General features: G+C 44.6%; 1 protein-coding gene across 2 annotated transcripts in view; it reads left to right on the forward strand.

Annotated features, from left to right (window-relative positions):
• The window catches only part of Sergef (secretion regulating guanine nucleotide exchange factor), a 213,655-nt gene that overhangs the window by 121,713 nt on the left and 71,040 nt on the right, over nucleotides 1-20,902 (forward strand). For both annotated transcript variants that reach the window (XM_057756136.1, XM_057756137.1), the window contains one exon: nucleotides 13,453-13,489. In XM_057756136.1, the coding sequence (XP_057612119.1) occupies nucleotides 13,453-13,489 (37 nt within the window). The remainder of the gene's footprint in view (nucleotides 1-13,452; nucleotides 13,490-20,902) is intronic.

The raw sequence follows: 20,902 nt of genomic DNA on the forward strand, positions 1-20,902 counted from the left end.
CACAAACCCTCCAGTGTTGTCCTTTACGCTGTGTGCTGCTGAAACCTGCCTGTTACTTTATCAGTAATCTTCCCCTCCTTTTTTCCCCCTTCATGGATATGTGTCTGTTTAGGGATATCAGAAGTCCTGGAGCTGGAGTTACAGACAGGTGTGAGCTGCCATGTGGGTGCTGGGAATTGAACCCGAGTTCTCTAGAAGAGCAGCCAGTGCTCCTAACCACTGAGCCATCTCTCCAGCCCCATCTTTCCCGTCTTGTTTCAACAGTATGTATTTATCAGTTAATAGTTATAGAAGTCAGGAGTCTGGGTAGAGCCAGCTGTGTTTTTGGATTATGATTTCACAAAGCCTAAATTGAGGTGTCAGGTGGTCCAGAAGTTATGTAGAGGCTATGGGGAAAATGTGTTCCTGTGTTCTCTCAGCTCAGCAGCCAGCTTGAGCTCCTTGAGACCACAGGAGTGAAATCACGTTCTGTACTGTCAGCCTGTGGTTATTCACAGCCCTGCCCGGCGTGTCAGTCCTTTCAGCATGACACATGATGACACATGATGACACATGATGACACATGATGACACACGATGTTGTCTACAGAACTGTGCAGTGGAGTTATCACAAAAATAAATCACAAAGATATAAGGTTAAGTAAGTTTATGATTTTGTGTTGGTCCAGACTCAGAAAAACAAGTATCACATGTTTTCTGTCACATTCAGAATCTAGATTTAAAAGAAAGTCATGAAGGTAGAAGGATTATTTGGGAAGAGTAAGGGGCCGGGGGACCAACAGGAGAGGGGGGATAATATAAGTACATTTACATGCATGTGTGAAAATGTCAATGTTTTGTATGATTAGTGTGCACCAATTAAATTACAAAATACTAGCTCATGATAATTTTAGTTTGCTCCTGACCTTATGGCTGGAGGTTAAGGGCAGTCACACTGAAGGAGAAATGAACCTCACCCTAAGGGAAGAGCCTATAGAATGGGAGGTGTTTGTGCAGGCATTGTGGAAAATGCAGTCTGCTGCATGTGTTATTCCAGAACCTCTGCACTGCAGTGGCTGACTAGCATGCCAATGAAAATGTGTCATCAGTGAGGAAGGAGTTAGTTTGATGTCAGGGATATGCAGCCAAGCACAGAACCCGACAGTTTACAACTCTGGACCAAGAAGGTGCCTTGAGGATGACTAGGCCAGGGCTGCCCTGCAGGCAGTGGGGCTCCCACAGGATGCCCCTGGGGACATCAGCAGCGTGCTTATCTGTTGACTTGGAGAATGTGCCTAGACTGAACTGTCAGACCAGGTCACTTCACTTTTAATTTTAGCAAGAATGTAACTTTAGGATCTGATCTCAGTGATTCTGTTTCATTTTAATTTAAAAAGCCAAAGTGCTGGCTGGAGATACAACATAGCTGGTCTAGAGCTTGCCTGACATGCAGGAAACCCTGGGCGCTGTACCTGGCACTGCGTGAACCAGGCCTGGTGATAGATGCCCAGAACTCACAAGGTGGGGGCAGGAGAATCAGAAGTTCAGGATCGTAGAGTCATCCTTGGTGACAAAGTAAGTTTAAGGGTAACTGGAGATACAGGAGACCATGTTTGGTGTGGGTAGAGGGCAAAAGTAAAATTTCCTTACCATGAGGGGTCTGAGAGTGTCACAGACCCCTCTTGGTCAGGGCCACATTCAGTTGACTTGCACCTTGGTTGACAGTGAGCTCTGCTGAGAAGCTGCAGCAGAAGCAAAGATTTCTGAGTCTTGTGCACAAATGGTTCATCCCTGCAGCAGTTGTCTATTCTTGTGGAGAGAACTGAGACAACAAGGCACTGTGTGCTGCTGCCTCCTGCTCGCTATAGCCGGCTTTCTACGTGCCTCCACCCTGTGAGGTCATCCAGGGGGCTTTTCCTCAACTTTATGAGATCTTCCTGCCAGGTCTTAGGCGACCTTTCTGTTAGCCCCTGACTTAGACTCTGAACATATAAGTGGTCATCTGAATTCACCCATTATTTACAGAACTGAAAGCATTTGCCAGAAACCATAAGGAGTGGGCAAGCTCAGAGATAAATGCTCCATGCACCCCGTTAGCATCTGCGGTGGGAAGTGCACAAATGGTGAACTTCTACTCAGCAGACATCTGATAGGACCTATTGTGTGCCTGGCACTGTGCAAAGCTCTGAAGACAGAGATGATGAGGCCCAGTTATTATCTGATAAAGTGTGATGGACATGTGAGAACCACTTAGTGCCAAGGGGAATAGTGTTGTCTTGATGGCAAGGCCCAATGAATGGAGCAACTGCTTCTGGGGTGGCTTGACCACTTAGTAGCTCTTTGCTCTTTCTTAATCAGAGTATTTACCCTAAACCAGGTGGTGGTGGCACACGCCTTTAATCCCAGCAGCACTCAGGAGGCAGATGGTTCTCTGTGAGTTCGAGGCCAGCCTGGTCTACAAGAGGGAATTCCAGGACAGGTTCCAAAGCTACAGAGAAACCCTGTCTTAAAAAAAAAAAAAAAAAAAAAAAAAAAGATTTACCCTATTTCTCAACTAATCTATAAAACAGAGCTATAACAAGCTAATCTACACAAAGTACATAGAACTGGGCTTAGTTAACTAAAGTAAGCGCATCTTTCCTTGTGTGTTCCCTCTCTTCCCTCCCCAGAATTACGGTGAGTGGAGGATGCAGCCTGAGTTGGTGTGGTGGAATAGGGTGCTGTCCATGGGGTAGGGATCTCCATGAGGATAGCATGCAAGTTATCTGTGGATAATTCCACCAACTCAGAGAGGCTGGAGAGCTATGCTCAGTACCCAGGCTCCTAAGGAGTTTGCACAGAATAACCTCATGGACTTTCAAAAGGACATTTTTGACAGAGGAGGGAGAGATTGGGTGCAGCAGAGAATCCAGAAAGTTGTGACAGAATCCAGGGGGCCTACACCAAAACCACACTTACCAACTCCCTCAACATGTAGAGGCTAAGGGAGATTCAGGTAGGCTTTTGTTGGTAGAATGTTGGTTTGAGCCCTAATTTGTCCAATATAGTCATAAATCTTAATATTCTGACATCATAGTCAGCCTTCTGACCTCAAAACTGATCCAGACAGACAGCTGCACACATGGCTTTGGATGGGATTGAGTGGCTGTTTGAACCTTCCTACTCATGGACACCAGTGGGCAGCTGTGGAGCCTTTTGAATAGGAAATAATTGCCTTGGTGTTGACCGCATATAAAGATAAGCTGACTGTCTTGGGAGCTGGCTGGGATTCTTTGGCAACAATGATCTCATGTAATCTTTGCAGTTTTGTCAAGTAAATATCACTATCCCATTTTATCATGAAGAAGGTTCAAAAATTGCAGGTCCCATAACATGGTCAGATGGCTTACAAATGTCAGACCATGGACCATGCTTAGTGTTCATGAGCCTCAATTTATAAAATAAACATCATAATAAAAAAACCCCAAGGGATGATTTATGTGTCAGAGGAGATGCTGAATAGAGAAAAAAGAAAAGACTCCATGTAGAAAGGAAAAATGTGTAAGTTTTTGTCGTAGTGTGGCACTGCAATAATGGTTTGCCACATGTCTACGCATTCGTTTCCTTTAAATTTTGTTAGTTTTGCGTATGGATGTGTATATATGGAGTGCTTGCTCGTGTGTGTGTGTGTAAGGACAGCTGTCCATGTTGTCTGCCTCCCTCTGTTGCTCTCCACCTTACATTTTGAGACAGGGTAACCCCAGAGCTTGCTATGGACAGACCCCAGGACACACGTCTCTAACTCCTTAGCCCCTCCCCCACCCTCCATGCTGGGCTGCAGGTGTCTACCAGCTTTCCATATGTGCTGGGGATCCACACTCAGGTCCTCGTGTTGTGGCAGGCACTTTACCACTGAGCCATCTACTTGGCCACATCTGTGTCTCTTCTAGTCAGTGACCCTCTGCCTCCCCTCTGTGGACAGCCTTCACAGTTTCTTCCCAGTTGCCTCAATGGTTCTGTCCTAGCTGCTTTTCCTTTTGATCCTGGACACAATCCTGGATCATGCTTTGTATTTAGTCTCTTTGCCTCCATTAATCCAGGATAGCTTTACTTTGTCTTCCGTGACAGTTATGTTTTTTAAGTGTACAGGACAGTTCTGTAGCCACGTATTATGTCCCTCAATCGGTTTTACCTGATTTTTTCCTTGTGATTAGATTTCACCTCTGCCCTTTTGGCAGTAATACTAAATAACTGATGGCATGCCTGCCTTTAATACATCCTCGGAGCAGAAATCTGATTTAGGTTTATCCTATTATTAGTGATGTTCACTCAGGTCTTGGGTGAAGTGGTGTCCACCCCTTTTCTGTGAAGCTCCTGTCTTTCCCGGTGTAACTAGCAGTAATGGTGGTGAGATGGCTGAGACTAGGAATGGACCACTCCTCTTGGACTTTTGCTTGCCAGTTTTAAGGTGAATTAATGATTCATCCTTGCATTAACTATTATTGTAATGGTTGTAAAACTTTTCTAAATCAATTATTCCTTTTATGTTTATTATTTATGACATCCCAGTATAAGGAGGAGATTTCCCTACTTCCCTATTTATTACACAGTATATATTCATGGATTTTTATTTTATTCAGTGTATTATAATCGAGTGTGGTCATTATTCATTTTAACGCTCACATTATCTCTAAACCCAATTGGTGAGGACCCTGTCAAGTGGCTCCGATGTCCTTTTCCATTTCCCAAGCACTCTGTCTTTGTAGGACCCCTGTGTCACCTTACTTCCTGGCCCAAATGGGTGCTTAGTTTCCAGTTGTTCTTTCCTGACCCTGTAATTTGCCACTTTTTCAGGAAGTCTGATTTCTTTTAGTTAGAAAGGATTTAGGATCAGAGATCTGTACAGTAAGGGAACTCACTGATGCTGGGGTGGGGGTGGGGTCACTGCTTCCAGGCAGTTTTGCACTGGCTTAAGCACCTTGCTTGTGTGGGTATGGGACTGTAATTTCCCGTCATGCCTTGGCCTCTGGTGTGATGTTTGCGGGGCTGTTCTTTTGCTTCCCCAGTTCCTTGCTTATATTTCCTACACCAGCAGTGAGATTCTAGCTTCCAACAATGTTAATGTATTTTTCCATCTGCATAGTCCAAAAGTGCATACAAAATACCTTCAGAACTGACACATATTCTGTGGAGGAAAGGGGCCTACTATGTAATGTAAGATGTTTTGTAGTTCTTTTTCTGTTTGGTTTTGTTTTTTCAAGAACAAAGACAATTACTATTATTTAGAATTACTTAAGATTATAATCCCAGAAAACAGATTCACACAATCTTTTTCTTTTCTTTTTTTTCCTTGAAAATCTGTCCCTGCTTCGTTTTTAACAAGAGATTGCTGAACCAGAGTACTGTGTCAACGACCACTAGGACTAGCTCCTTCTTGCTCCTTTAAACAGTTAGATTTGTGTCTGAAGTAAGTTTTGCCTTTTTTATGTGTATATTTTATATTTAGCTTACACAAATAGAATCATACAAATGTATGGTTGCCTGTGTTTGGCTTCTCTTATTTAGTATTATTCTTGAGGCTCCGTTCATGTTGTGAATGTCATTACTATTTCCCTGCTATGAAAGGTGTGCATCAGTCACTTCTCTGTTGCTGTGGTAACTCCACAATCATGGAAACTTAGAGAAGAAAGGATTTATTTATCTGTGCAAACAGTTCCAGAGGGACAAGAGTCAGTTGTGGCAGAAAGACATGGCAGGAAGTGTCAGGCATGGTGACAGGAACAGGAAGCTGAGGGCTTAAATTTTGAACTGCAAGCATGAAGCGGAGAGAATGAACAGTCTTAACTCTCAAAGCTCATCTCTAGTGACTTATTTCTTACAGCAAGGCCACACTTCTAAAACCTTCCAAACAGTATCATCAATTGGGGGCCAAGTGATCCAATGCCCTAAACTTATGGGGTGTCTCGTTCAAACATAAACTCTCTCCTTTCCTGTGAGTTCTGGGTAGTGACCCAGGGCTTTGTGCAAGCAGGGGAAGCATTGTACCTCTGTACTACATACCTAACCACTATAAAGTATTCTGCATGGACTACATTTTTTCCTGTTACACTAATACCAAATCTTTCTTTAAAAATATTTACTTTGGCATAGAGGAGCCAGGGTCTTGTGTTCTATCACAGAGCTATACTTCCATTTTCTGGTAAGTGATGTACTATGAACACTCTGGGCATGTCTTTTGATGTGGATGAGCAAGTATCAGTTTGGGGCACTTGTGTTTCCTGGCATATGTATATTAAGTATATATATAATAGCTCTAAAAGCTATTGCCAGATTATTTTTTTAAGCAACTATTGAATTTCACTCCTGACAACAGTGTTAGACTTCAGCTCTTACACATCTTCCCCAGTACTTTGTCTTGTTAGTCTTTTTAATTTTAGTGTATGTGGTGATTGGGGCTAGAGTTAAAGGTTTTTGAGAAGAATGCTCTGCAGCAGTGGTTCTCAACCTGTGGGACACAGCTTCTTTGAGGTTGGACAGTTCTTTACAGGGGTCACCTAAGACCATTGGAAAACACAGAGATTTACATTACGATTCATAACAGTAGCAAAATTACATTTATGAAGTAGCAATGAAAATAATTTTGTGGTTGGGGTCACCACAGCATGAGGTATTAAAGCGTCACCGCACTAGGAAGGTTGAGAACCACTGCTCTACAGTGTTTGCCTGTCCCAGAGGTATTGGTTGCTTTGAGTTTAACCAAACTGGCTGTCTTCTGTACATGGCTTCTTCCATGTTGTTCCCAAGGGTGTGATGGCATACTTTTGTTGAACCCAGATGCATTGTTATATTAGGTTCTTTCAATCTGCAAGGATCAGAGATATTTCATATCACAAGGATTGTGGCAGACTTTGGCGCAGAGGGGAAAGCAGGTGAAGTGAGTATCTTATGAAATATCAACAGGAAAGTCATTCAGGACAAGAGCAGTACAGAAACCCAGACCCTGGGCCCAGCACAGGATCTGTTGCTTCTTCCCATAGAGGTCTCATTCTTGTTAATCTTGTTAATCCAGTAGGGGACTCGTCCCTAGAGCCTGTTTTCACAGGCTGCAGCTAGCCCCCAATCTTATGTCTTGGAATCATATCTTTAGAAAGGAATGAAGAGTAGAGTCTTTTTCTGCAGATGGCAAGGTGCTTGTGCACGTGCGGTAGGCTGGACAGGTTGTGGATGTGTGAGATGGGTCTGGTGGTTATAACGTATCCCATTTTCAGAGACAAAGGGGGTTTGCCAGCTGCCAATGGCTAGGGAGCAAGAGTGCCAGGTTTTTTAGACCCTTCTGCATTTTCTGCTACCCCATATTAAGTGGTGAGAGTATTGGAAATTCAGAGGAGATTTGATTAAAACAAATTATAGCTAAGGTGAGAGGTAAAGGGGGCCAGGTCTCCCATGAGCTGAGGTGATCCTTGGGGCAGTATATTTTAGACTATGTCTGTGTGTCTCTTGGGTATGGGTATGGACTGGAAATATAGACACAGGGAGGGGACTTGTCCTGCTGAGCTAAAGGTCATAGGAAAGGAGAGACTGAGTGTGCGGGACAAGCAGAAGATTTTAGTGCCATGACAATGTAGAACTTAGAAAAATTAAGTGCAGTGCAGTGAGAAAAAGCAGTGGAGTCACGTAGGGGTTCTTAAAGGAACGGGGCTGGAGCAGGAAGGACTGAATAGCATTCCAGTCTACTTTGAGACTCCCTGAGAAGCAGAGTTAATAGGCTCTGAGTCTAAGTAGATGCAAGGCAGGAAAGAGACTGCTGAGGCAGAGCCTTGCAGTCTGAGGAAAGTGTCCTGAGAATGTCAGCTCTCACCTGGGTGACCGACCCTGACTCTCCTGCCCGCCCTGCCATACAGACCTCCCAGGTGTAGCTCTTTGGTGAGTCAGTTCCTCCAGTAGTCAGCCATGAATGGGCAGAGCTGCTCACCGAACAGGACGGCTAATGCTTTTAGAAAGGGATCTCTTTTTCTCAGATGAGGACACACGGGAGCCTTGCTATGGGGATACTGATGTTCTCCTGTAGCTTATCCTGTTCGCTATTCCCTCTTTACTGAAGTCAACATGCTGAAATAAAGCCTTGGCGAATTCTGAACCGCAGTCGCTCCACTACAAAAGGCATGCCCGTCTTAAGACTTGAGAGATTCTCCCAGTCCCAGTGACTGTTCCAATTCAGCTACACTTGGGTTCCCAGAGAGGACCCTGCAAATGCTTTGAACCCACAGGAGGAGGAGCTACTGAGAGTCACATCTGAGGAGTCTTCAAAGGAGGAATGCCCTGCTGCTCTCTTCACCCAGGTAGAGCTTAGAGAAGGGAATGAAATTGCTGCGCTGGCAGCTGGCCAGGGCCCTCAGCTAGAGGCGGAAAAGTCACTTCCACTCTCCTGTGTTCACATCTAACTGGCTGTTTCCTCAGTGGTGGTGCAAGGTCCAATCCCAGGGTCTTGAACTTGGAGAAGCAAGTCCTCTACCAGTAAGCCATACCTCCAGCCCCTAGCTTACATCTCTTCAGGAATGCCACCTTAAAGACTTCGCCCATACATACTTAGGACTATTTTGTGCTGGCCTCCCCTCTGCTCCCTCACTTCGTGCCCTGCGCCTGAGCTGTGAGCAGACACTAGGCAGATAGTCTATTGGATGATGGAGGGACTGTGGTAGGTAACACAGCAATGCCGGTGAATAGGCATCCCTAGTGGGAAGGACCCTGACACAGAGCGCACTTGTGGAGCAGCCAGCTGGGGTTGGAAGTTGATGTTTGCACAGTTCTCCAGGGCTTAGTAAGTAGACAGTGGGAGACAGGAAATCCCAGTCAAGAAAAGTAGAATGCATGTGAGCTTGAAATGACATGATGTCCTTAGAGAAAATGTGCATCGTGAATGGAAAAGGCAATCCATTATGTGGGGCTGAGAGTTTATGAGAGGTGGGTGTGGACCACCTCATGCTGACCTCATAAGTTGTGCTTTGTAGTTTCCACCTGCCCTCCCAATAGAGTGGCAAGCGGCACTGAGGGGGGTTTCCATCAGGGGTCTGATTTTTGTATAAGGCTGGAGGGCCCTTTGTCCTCCAGCACTTCTGTAAGGTAGACAAGATACACTGTCACCTTTAATATCTGGGAACATTCAGGTCCCAGAGGTTAAAATCTTGCCAGAAGTCTCAGGAGCTAGAGAGTAAAGGGCCTAGAAGTGACTTGGCTTCCTTGCTTAGGATCGCCATTCTTAATAGTCTTCTAGAAAGCTGCCTGCTGCTGGGTGCAGGGTAGGCACTGGCAGGAGCAAGGTGAATCAAATGGCCATTTATATGCTCTCACTGAAGGAGTGTGGTGTTCAGGGTCCCCACCCCTATGCTGGAGCACAGAGAAGGAGAGGCCTTGAGAAGCTCCATGCTCACAGTTGGGCTCTGGCCTGACAAAGTCCTCCCATCACTGCGTCACTCCTAAATGCACTGCAGCAGCTATGGTCTGTTGGTGGCTGGCTTCAGATCCCTGGTGCTGGTCAGCTCCAAGTCCCTGATCGTAGGGTGACCCCCAACCAACAGGAACAAGTCCTTTTCCTCTGTGTTTTGTGAAGGTTTTTTTTTTTGTTGTTGTTTTGTTTTGTTTTTTCTTAAAGCAGCAATGCCTGTCTTTTTCACCAAGGAGCAGTGGTAAAGGATGGTAGCTTGTAGATCAGCCAAACCCAGATTATAATTCTGTTGCTGCCTCCTTAACTAACTGTGGAAGTCTGTGGAAATCATTGAATATGTATGAGCCTCAGGCTCCTCATCTCTAAAATGAGCAAAGCCAAACATACCTGGAAAGATGTCTGTGATGATTAAAATGTGCCAATGTTTCAAAAGTGCCTTGGAGCACAGCCTGGCACACACGAGTCCTTGGGTTATGGCAGATTTAATTATTGTTCTTATCACTGTTACCACACCACTGCTGCTGCCACTGCAGTGAAAGAATGTTCTGGAAATAAAGACTAGTGGGAACAAAATGCCTTCTAGTCCTACTACCAGTATGCAATCGCCCTGTTAATTTACTTCTGTTACCTTTGGAGCCCCTCCCCCAGTTCTAAACACACAAGATTTTATAGTCAGTTGGTTTTTTTTTTCCTGTATGGAAGGAATGCATCGTAATGTTTTTCTTATATTTAATAAATTTCCCCTGCCCCACAATTATAAGACTATTGTATAAGACTCAACAGAAAGCAAAAGGAAACCATATTCCCAGTCTTCCTCACCCCCAAACCAGAGACAGGCTCTAATGTCTCTCCTCTCAGCCATTTTTATTCATGTTTTATTCATAGAGTGAATATTGTATTGTGGATACAATTTTTATGTGATTTTTCCCAGTTCACATAATATTTGAAATATTTTCTTAGTGCAAGCTCCATTCCCTAGGCTGCTTAATAGTTCACCAGATAGCTCTGCCATAGCTTCCATAAAGATCTGAATAGTTCACCAGATAGCTCTGCCATAGCTTCCATAAAGATCTGAATAGTTCACCAGATAGCTCTACCATAGCTTCCATAAAGATCTGAATAGTTCACCAGATAGCTCTACCATAGCTTCCATAAAGATTTGAATAGTTCACCAGATAGCTCTACCATAGCTTCCATAAAGATTTGCTTGCTGTTAGACAACAAAGCTTTTCCTGGTCGTCAGTCTAAGTTGCTCCCTGTAACAGACAGACTTAGGGAGCCAGTCTCAGTACAACCAGAAAGCTTACGGTGACCTCTTACTGTGCCACTAGTCCCCAGTAAGTTGTCATGGGAGATTTGGGTCAATGACAAGCCACCTCAAGCTGAGAGACAGTCTGAAGCCATTTCTCAAGGGGGCTTCTTTGACACACTCTGTCAGAGTCCATGTAATGTGCGTAGTCCCCTGTATCCTGTTGAATCTGGGACATGGGATCCCAACTCTGTGCAGGGCAAGACTCAGGAGCCAGGCTGTCCTTGTCACCCACAGCACTCAAAGCCTTGAGCACTTCTCTGTGATCTGAACTTTCATGTCCACCAGGGCATCAGGACAGGAACCTGTCAGAGTACCAGAGTTACACTGGCTCTACTATTTTTAATGTTTTAAATTGAAAAAGCACTTCATGTTTACAGGGATACTTTGCTTGTATGCATATGTGTGTCTAGTGCCCATGAACACCAGAAGAGGGAGGGCATCAGGTCTCCTAGAACTGGAACCACAGACAGTTGTGAACCATCATGTGGGCGCTAGAAATTCAGCCCAGTTCCACTGGAAGAGTAAGACAATGTTCTTACTGCTCAGCCATTTCTCCAGCCTCCCCAATCTTTTTTTTTTTAATTAACGGGTATTTGATATATATATATATATCGTGTACAACATGAGGTTTTGAAGTAAGTACAAATTCCAAGCTGATTTATGCATTATCTCACATACTGTCATTTTCTGTGGTGGGAAAGCTTAAGATACACTCAGAAATTCTCTTTTCCCCCTTCTCTCTCTCTGTCTCTGTCTCTCTCTGTGTGTGTATTCATGTTTGCATGTAAGTGAGCATATGTGTATGTGGGCATTTATGTACATGTATATATGTGTACATGTGAAGCCCTGAGGCTGGGAATCATTTTCCATTGTTCTTCCACCTTATTCACTGAGGCAGGGTCTCTGACACCAAATCAAAATAAAACGTTTTGCAGTCCACCTTGTTCTAGGGATCTGCTCTGGAGATCTGCATTCCAGTCCTCATGCTTGCACAGCAAAGGCTGTAACTCCTGCCACTCAGCATTTTCCAGAATATAATGTACTTGTATTAATTACAGTCATTTGTGGACTCATATGGATGAACCCAAAGAGCACTCTGCTAAATGAAATAAGCCAGGTGCAGAAAGGCTGGATGCCCTCACTCTTGTGGAATCACCCCTGTGATCATAAAAGTTCTCACACTCAGACTTGCCCTGGAACCCAGGACAAACCATGTCCTCTTGCCAAGCCTCCTCTCTGTTGTAATACTGTAGCTGATGTACATGGCCCTGCCCTCTTCCTCAGGCCTGGGGTTAAAGCGAGCATCTTGATGCAGGTCACACATGCTTCTTCAGAGTGTAGACTCTTAATTAGCACCCAGGGGGCCGCCTAGCGCTTCCACCCTTGTCACCTCCTCCTGAGACCCAAGGGGTAGAAGTATCTGCCAGTGGCTGGATTCAGAGACTGGATTCAGAACCCTGAATGACCAACTGTTCGTACTCTGAGGCATTCTTTCTTTCATGCACATGGTGCTTGTATTCATTCTCTCATTTGTCAGATGTTAGCTGAGCCCCAGGCTTCATACATTTCACAAGCGCAATGCAGAGGTGGGACACAGCTGTGTTCTCAGGGTACGTTGCTAGTGCAGAGACCAGAAGAAATACTAGAAGACAAGATGCCCGCTGCATTGTGATGCCTGGTAGATGGGCAGGTGACAGGGGTGCTTGAGTCAGCCTACACGCTGGAGCCAGAGTTCAGTAGGTGCTCCAGGTGAAAAGTGAGCGGAGCCTTCTGTGTAGGCAGTGGGGTGAGGCCATGCTGGGTGGACGAACAGGCATAGACTCAAGCACAAGAGAACACCATGTGTTCAGAGGCCACAGGGAGTCTGGATTGGAAGGAGAGGGGACAGAAGAGAAGCATCTGCTTCTACTGACTTCTTGGCTCATTTTATCATTAAATGACAGTGATGGTCTTTTTAATTCAGTATTTGAAAACTGTTATCTTTATTGCTATCTTTCCAGTTTTTTAAAGTAACATATGTGTTATAGAAATTTAGAAAAATGTACTAGGTGTGGCAGCCCGCTTCTGTAATCTCAGCACTTAGAAGATAGAAGCCAGAGCTTAAAACCAGCTTTAGCTACATGAGACACTGTCTAAACTTCTGTATGTGTATGAAGGGTACTAAGAGATGGCTCAACTTCAGTATGTGTGTGAGGGGTGCTAGAGAGATGACTTGGAGATTAAGAACATTGACAGAGGACCCAGGTGCAATTCCTAGTACCCACAAGGTAGTTTACAACTGTTTGAAAACCCATTGCAGGGGATCTGTCGCCCTCTTCTGACCGCTGTGGTTACTACATGGACATGGTGCACAGCCATGCATACAGACAAAAGCCCATACGCGTAAAATAAAATGAAAAAAATTAAACTAATTAAAAATTTTAAGTAAAAAAGAAAATTTGAAAAGTAAAAAGCAGAGAGAAAAATATCACTGGTAGTCTAATTAGCTAAAGACAACTTTAACATCTTGATGCGTTTCTTTTCAATGTTTCTTCATATATATATATATATTCAGCTATATTCATATAGCTGTGAATATGTTATAATTATAATTTTAACCTTTGTATGTGATGCTCCTTTCTACATCTTTCTAAGATTTGCCAAAATAAATGTGCATGCCATTATAAAATAACTATGATCATAAAATTTACCAGCTGAGACATATATCCATTTTTTTCTCATGACACATATTTTCTTTACAGATTTCTTGTGGCTCAGAACACAATTTGGCAATAATTGGTAAGTAACTTTTATAATGGTAACAGTTTATTGTGAAACCCATGTAAGAGAATTGGAGAAAGTCTTTGGGGAGCCAGGCTTAGTGGTGTGCATCTGTAACTCCAGCATTCCAGAAGCTAAATGCAAGTTCTAAACCACTATATATACGGGGATATATAGTGAGACTATGTCCCCTGTGTGTGTTGGGGAGGGGGGAATATATATTGAGACCATGTCCCCTGTGTGCAGGAGAGGAGATACTGGGATATATAGTGAGACCATGTCCCCTGTGTGTGGTGGTGGTGGAGGGAGATATTGGTATGTATAGTGAGACCATGTCCCCTGTGTGCGGGAGAGGAAATACTGGGATATATAGTGAGACCATGTCCCCTGTGTGTGGTGGTTGGGGGGAATTTGAGGGACCATTTTTGGTGACAAAGCATTTATTAGAAGCCCATTTTATGAACATTTCAGACTATATCATTAAGTATCTTTTTTTAAATATTTATTTATTATGGATACAATATTCTGTTTGTATATATGCCTGCTAGAAGAGGACACCAGACCTCATTACATATGGTTGTGAGCCACCATGTGGTTGCTGGGAACCGAACTCTGGTCCTTTGGAAGAGCACACAATGCTCTTCTTAACCACTGAGCCATCTCTCCAGCCCCCATCATTGAGTATCTTTTGAAGGTGCCTGACTGCCTCAAAAAATAATATTTCTAATTCATATTCTTGGGCATCATGTATAGACAGCAAGACATAAAACCAAGGAGTGAGGTAAACACTTCTGGATCTCTGGATAAACCCATTCTAAAACGTTCTTTCCTCTTGATCTGGCTTTGCCTTTGGAAACACAGGGCTTCACTCACAGCCCCTGCTGCCGGGTATATAGCTGCACCAGCACACTCCCAGTCAGACACAAACCTTTTAGCTGGCTCTGGATAATGCAGGTTCACGGTTTTCATGATTACCCCCAAGAGTAATTAATTCAGGAAAGCCGTCCATTGATGTCCCTGGTCAGTTCAGGCTGAGCTGCGCAGTGGGGCAAAATGGACTTCTTAGACTCTCACTGCTCATAATCCCTTTTCACCACACGATTCCAGGTATACATGTATATAAAGTACATATGCAAATCAGACAAATACTGGCAATAGCGCTTAAAGAAATTTGTTTTAAAAACAGTTCTTTGGTATACATGAACTTTTATTATTAAAGGGCAAAGCAGACTTGTGTATTGATGAGATGGGTGTGCATGTTTATTTTTACATACAGAGTTAAACCTTGGTTGAAAGTTTGATATTCAGTGCCATCAGTGCTGAGTACACCACTTCCCCTAAATACCCAGTACAAGACAGCAGTGTTTAGGACCATTTCAAAAATTGCTGCAAATTCTGTCCTCAGCCAAAATTCATTTAATGTTTGAAACTTAAGTTAGGTGTGTGTATATGTGTAGGCACACACAGCACTTGTTCCCGGGATCAAAACTCAGATCTTTAGGCTTGGCGGCAAGAGCTTTTACTCACTGAGCCATCTGGCCAGTTCTGTTTAATGACTTTAAAAAAAAAAAAAGAAAGAAAGAAAAGAAAAGAAATTCAAATCAGCAACTCATAGCAGTTCTTAAAATCAAACATTTTAACACAGCACAGGCCAAAGATGTACTCGTTCGGTACTGCTGACGCATGACAGTGAGAAGAGTTAGAAGAAAGTCTTTGTTTCCACACTTTGACCATCATGCTTCTAAGAGCAGAGACCAATTTCTATCACAGGGAGTCTGAGCTGGGTTTTCAGGCCGTGTTTGTTGACCTCATCTTGTGTACAGAATCAAGGCTGCAGTGAAGTCACATACATGATAGAGCATGGGCAAGCGCTACCGTAACACCTGACTTCGTTACAGAATTGATCTTGAAATAATTGGTTATTGCTGTGTGTTCAGAAACTTTCTACTCCTCAGTGTCTCACAGCCCCCATATTCAGTCACTGTACCCAGATGAGGTTGTCATCACGTACTACAGTGTAGTGGCAAGGGTCCAGAGTTCAGTGCAGGCTTCTGTACTGGCGGGAACTCAGACAAGGCATTTAGCCCCCGCTCCCCCGCTGCCTCATCTTCCTTGTCATTAAAACAGAGGCAGCGGCAGTGCCCAGCATGTAGTGTTAATGTGATAGAGTATGTGCTGTGCGGAGAACCCAGTTTGGTTTCCAGCAGTCATGTCCAGCAGCTGACAGCCACCTGTAACTCTTGCTCCAGGTGCTCCAAAGCCCTCTCTGACCTCCATAGACTCTGCGCCCTTGTGCAAACACATATGCGCATAATTAAAACTGAAAGTAAAACCTTTTTTTAAAAAATGTTAAAATTTTTTAAAGAAATGTTAGTTGCTGTTATTTGATATGGTTAGTTCCCTGGGTCGTCTTTCTTAGACTTTAGTTCTCCTACCTGTAAATTGCAAGGTTTAAAGCCGAAAACCAAGTTTCCCTCAAGTCTCCACCTGCCTCTTGCCAGTGTTTTGTTCTGTTTTTGTGTCCTAGCCTCAGACTTGAGGCTTCTGGAAGGGAAGCACTCTGTGCCCTCCTCCTCTTTCTTGCCTTTTTCACAGCACCGTGAGCAGCACCTGACTAAGCAGAGTCATGAGCACGCTTGACTTGAGCTAGACTCCGACAGCGGTCTGGATCGGAGTGGACTGAGTGTTTACCCAGTGTCATGTGCAAGAACCAAGGACAGCAGAGAAAGGAAGCTGCTGGCAGCAGTAGGGAGCTAGAGGAGCTGGAGGCAGGGAAAGCTAGGAAAGCTATCAGCAACCCTGCCTGCTTTGCAGCAGGAGCAGGTATTTTGCACCGGAACTGCTGTGGTCTGGGTGTAATTAAGATGAGCTAATGAGAGAATCTAAGGCGGCGCCCAGTCGCTGCTGCTGCCACTGCATGGAAGAAGGCAGTTTCCCCCGGGACCAGCATGGACAAAAAGGTTGAAGGTAATCTATACATGAAGCAGCCCAAGCTAGCAGAGTTGGAAGCTGACTGACAGAGGCAGCCTGGGACCTGGAAAGAGCAGAACCAGCCAACAGTCAGCCATGTTTCAAACCAGCACCATCTCTGTGTGAACTCTATTTCCCTCCTCGTCCCTGCAGTGGGGATCATAATTCCTAGTTGCGGGACTACTGTGCACATTGGGCAGGATAAAGTACACAAGTTGCCTCTTGTGTCTATTTCTTTGTTTCTGATTTTCTTTGGCATGGAAAGTGGTAGAGAAATGTTCTAGTGATGTATTTCTTCATTGGGAGAGGGAAATGAAGATATTTTAGGGAAGAGGAGCCCTGTGTTATCTCAGTGAGGCTGTCAGCGTCAGTGTGTGGGGACTGGACAAGTGTTTGAGTCCTTTGAAATCAGACATTGTTCTTGGTTTTAGCTTAGAGCTTGATAAGAATACGTGTCTCATATGCCTGAGGCTCCGGATTTGATCCCAATACTATACACAATAAAAATATAAATATAAGTAAATACATAAATTAGCTGGGCATACTGTAATCCCATCTTGAGGGAGGCTGAGTTAGTAGAATCATTGCAAGTGAGAGATCAACCTGGTTTACATAGTTATGCACATAGTAACAATTACCATAGGGAGACCCTGTTCCACCCCACTAAAGTAAATGAGATATATATACACCTTCATAAGTCTATATGTACCATGTGCCCACAGAGGTCAGAGGACATAAGATCGCCTGAGTTTGCCAATGTTGGTGCTAGGAGCTGTGCTCAGTTCCTCTCTAGCCCCACAAACATAGTTTTTGTTTGGTCCTTAGTGCCTAGGGACTGGCTCAGTGTGTTAAAACAGAGAGCTCCAGGGCAGGAAAGATAGCCCCAGTCACAGTATTGTCAGATGTCATTCTGCTTGGGAGCTGAGACTTGGGTGCTTTGAGATAATATAGTCCCCAAAGGGTGCCTTGCAGAGTGCACGCTTTGCAGGCAGAAGTAACAAGAAGCTGCTGCCTGTTCGCCCTGGCTGGAGGCCAGCAAAAGAGAGGCAAGCTGGAGAAGAACCCTAGCAGCTTGAGTCCCTGCTCCCAGCTGCCTCCTCCCCCAGCCCCATTGCCATTGCTGTATCACACAGACTTCTGCCTCCAGTCCACTCTAAACCCAGCACCAGTACCTGGTGCTGTATCCCACACAAGATAGACTTGGAGTACTTCCAGAGTAGACTGCTATAGCATAAAAAGAACCAGACTGTGTTCATAAGCAGGAGCCTTAATGGCTAACAAATGTGTTCTGACCAAACAGGCTGGAAAGGGAGGTGAGACAGAGAAGGGGGCAGTCTGGCATGAGGATGTACTCTGTCTTAAGGAGTAAGCACGACTCCACAAAGTAATGTGTTCTAACCCACTTTATTGGTAGCTGAGACTCAGGGGTTAGGTGGGCTTAGCAGGTTGCTCAGAAGTGCCCATGGTCAAACTTCTGGCCTACCTCCAAGACTATTTCCACCCACCTTGTCCTGTGCCTGAAGCAGTAGCAGGTTCTGGTTACATTATTGACCTCCCACAGTTGTTAGTAGAAAACTGATACAAAATTCAGGGTACATTGTTAGCTGTTACATTTATCTGTTATGACCTCATAAAGGGAGTGGTTGTAATTGACTATATGGGGACTGAGACCCAGGGGCCCCCTGAGAGCCGTAGAGACTAGAAAAAAAGGTGTCTTTATCCTGTATGTCAGTGTCCTGGACAAAGTCTGCATGATAAGATGAATCCTGCCCCTATCTGAGATCTGGACATCTCAGGAACTCTGGAGACAGTGCCAACGCCAATTTGTTTCGAGTCAGGATCCTGCTACCCATTTCCCAAGCAGGGACCCAGCCTAGGGCAAGGTTCTTGGCAGCCACTTTTCGGCTTCTTCCAGAGAAAAGAATTCTGCATCATGACTTTATCTGCATCTAGGTTTCTTTCTCCCCTTCTTTAGCAGTTTAGATGAATTCTTCCCTTAGTTTCCCAATTAAGTCTTTCTTGCTGTCTGGTGCTTGCCACCAGGCTCCTGTGGTGAGGCAGGATGGCAGGTGGTGCGAGTCCCTGCCTGGGAAGCACTATTAGATCTAGCCCTGCAGGTGCTTAGATGACAGCTGAGGAGAAAACCACTCAACCTTCTGCCTCCTGCAGTTACCCTGTCCGCTGAGCCAGATCCTCAGTCTGTAACCTCACCATCTTGATGCCCACCCCGGAAGTGGGACTTCCTGAGTGGCATAGGCATGCAGAGTTTCTGCTCTGTGCCTGCACTCCTTAGGTACCTGGGCTGGTGCTCACTCACCTGGCTCATTCGTCTTCTCTCTGCATTTCTTTCCACCCAGGATTTCCATCCATAGCTTCCATTGTAGACAGGCTGCTCTTGGCCTAAGTGTGCAAGGTCACATGGCCACGCTTTTCAGAAGACCCTTGCTGGGGGAAGGTGGTTCAGTACGCAAAGGACCTGCCAACTGTTCTAGTTACTTCTTTCTACTTGACAAAAGCAACTGGGCAGGGTTTATTTTGGCTCACAGTTCTAGGGGTACAGCCATCTTGGCAGGAATTCATGGCAGCCAGAATAGAAGGCAGCTGTGCACATTGGGCACAGGAAGCAGAGACTGACGAATGCTTGTGCTCAACTCACTTTCTCCTTTTCATTATGTCTGAGACCTCAGCGCATGGGTGGTACCACCTCAGTCAACCTGATCTAGTAATCTAGAGTGACTGTTACATCTTGTGCCTGTTAGCCAGCCAGTTGACTACTCTATGGACTCCTGGGGAAGGACATTTGAGGTTGTCCTTGGGCCTTTACACACATGTTCATACACAGGAGCACATACATACATATGCATATACAGAAAGAAGAGAGGTAGGCAGGCAAGGAGAACCTTTCTCTGCACTCACAAAGACCCTTTGAAAAGGATGCTATTGGTGCTGGCTTTCTAAAGCACAAGGCTTGCCAGACAGCCTTTTAAAGGGTTGTATATTGGCAGGACACATGGTCCCTACTTTTTCAAGTAAAGCCAGTTTCTTTACTTGTTTGTTTATTTGTTTTTGCTTTTCAAGACAGGGTTTCCCTGTAGCTTTGGAACCTGTCTTAGAACTAGCTCTTGTATGCCAGACTGGCCTTGAACTCACAGAGGTCCACCTACCTCTGCCTCCCGAGTGCTGAGATTAAAGGCGTGCGTCACCACTGCCTGGCCTCAAAGCCAGTTCTTATACCATATTGAAATGATAGTCTATGCATCATTTTACTGGTGATTTCCAGCTGTTGAACCCTTGAGCCTTTATTAGATGTATGAGAAGCATCTGACCTTGGCCTGACACCCATCAAACAGGGCCATGTCAGAATTTAATAGAGAAAAATGTAATAGAGGAAAATTACTTTTTTACTTTTATTTTATGGCACCAGCAATGATACCTTTGAACCCTGGGGCTTTGTAGAGTGCTTTGAGGTATGTTCAAACTTGCATGCTCCTCTGTGGAGAGTGATAGGCCGGCTATAAATGCCTTCTCTGATTAGGCCGTTTTGTATAAGTGATGAGTCGGTGCTGCTGTGAACATTGTTGCATCACTGTGGGAAAGTGTACTTATAGGATACATTTCCAAAAGTGAAATTATTATACAAAAGGGGAATTGTATTTTTGATTTCTGCAAGACATTGCAAAATTTGCCTCTGTAAGGACGATAGCGTTTTTCTTTCCAGTCAACGATATGCAGCAGTGCCCGATTTTTGCAGTGTGCCTAATAGAGGGTTGGAAAGACTTGGATTTTGTTTTAACCAGGCTTATGTGACTGGTGAACAAGGCGGTTTTTAAATTATTTTTCTTTTGAGACAGTTTCTCTACATAACCCTGGCTGTTCTAGAATTCACTGTGTAGATTGGGGTGGCCTTAAATTTATAGAGATCCACCTGCTTCTGCCTCCTGAGTGCTGGGATTAAAGGTGTGCAGCACCATTCCTGGCTTTTTTTTTTTAACTTTATGCACTTGAGTATTTTGCCTAAATATATATTTGTGTGCCACTTGCTTGTCTGGCTCCCATGGGGCCCGGAAGAGGGAGTTACAGAAAGTCACTAACCACTCTGCAGATGCAGGGATCTAACCTGGGTCCTCTGCAAGAATATGCAAATGCTCTTAACCACTGAGCCACTTTCCAGCTCTAATTACTTTTGAACTTGAATCACATTTATGGACTGGCAAGGTGGCTTAGTGGGTATAGGCATGCCTCCAAGCCTGGAAACCTGAATTTCAGCCCCATGGCTGACTCTGAGCCCCGGAGAACTGACACATGCAAGTTGTCCTCTGACCTCCACACCTGTACTGTAGTGTACGTTCACACGCACGCGCACCACAGATGAACGTAGCATTTGTGATGACTAATCTTGGTAGTCAGCCTGGCTAGGTTGGGAAGTAAACAAGTGATTACTAAGGCGACTGACATTGTTCC

Source organism: Chionomys nivalis, chromosome 23 (genome assembly GCF_950005125.1).
Source record: "Chionomys nivalis chromosome 23, mChiNiv1.1, whole genome shotgun sequence".
In the NCBI taxonomy this organism is placed as follows: Eukaryota; Metazoa; Chordata; class Mammalia; order Rodentia; family Cricetidae; genus Chionomys; species Chionomys nivalis.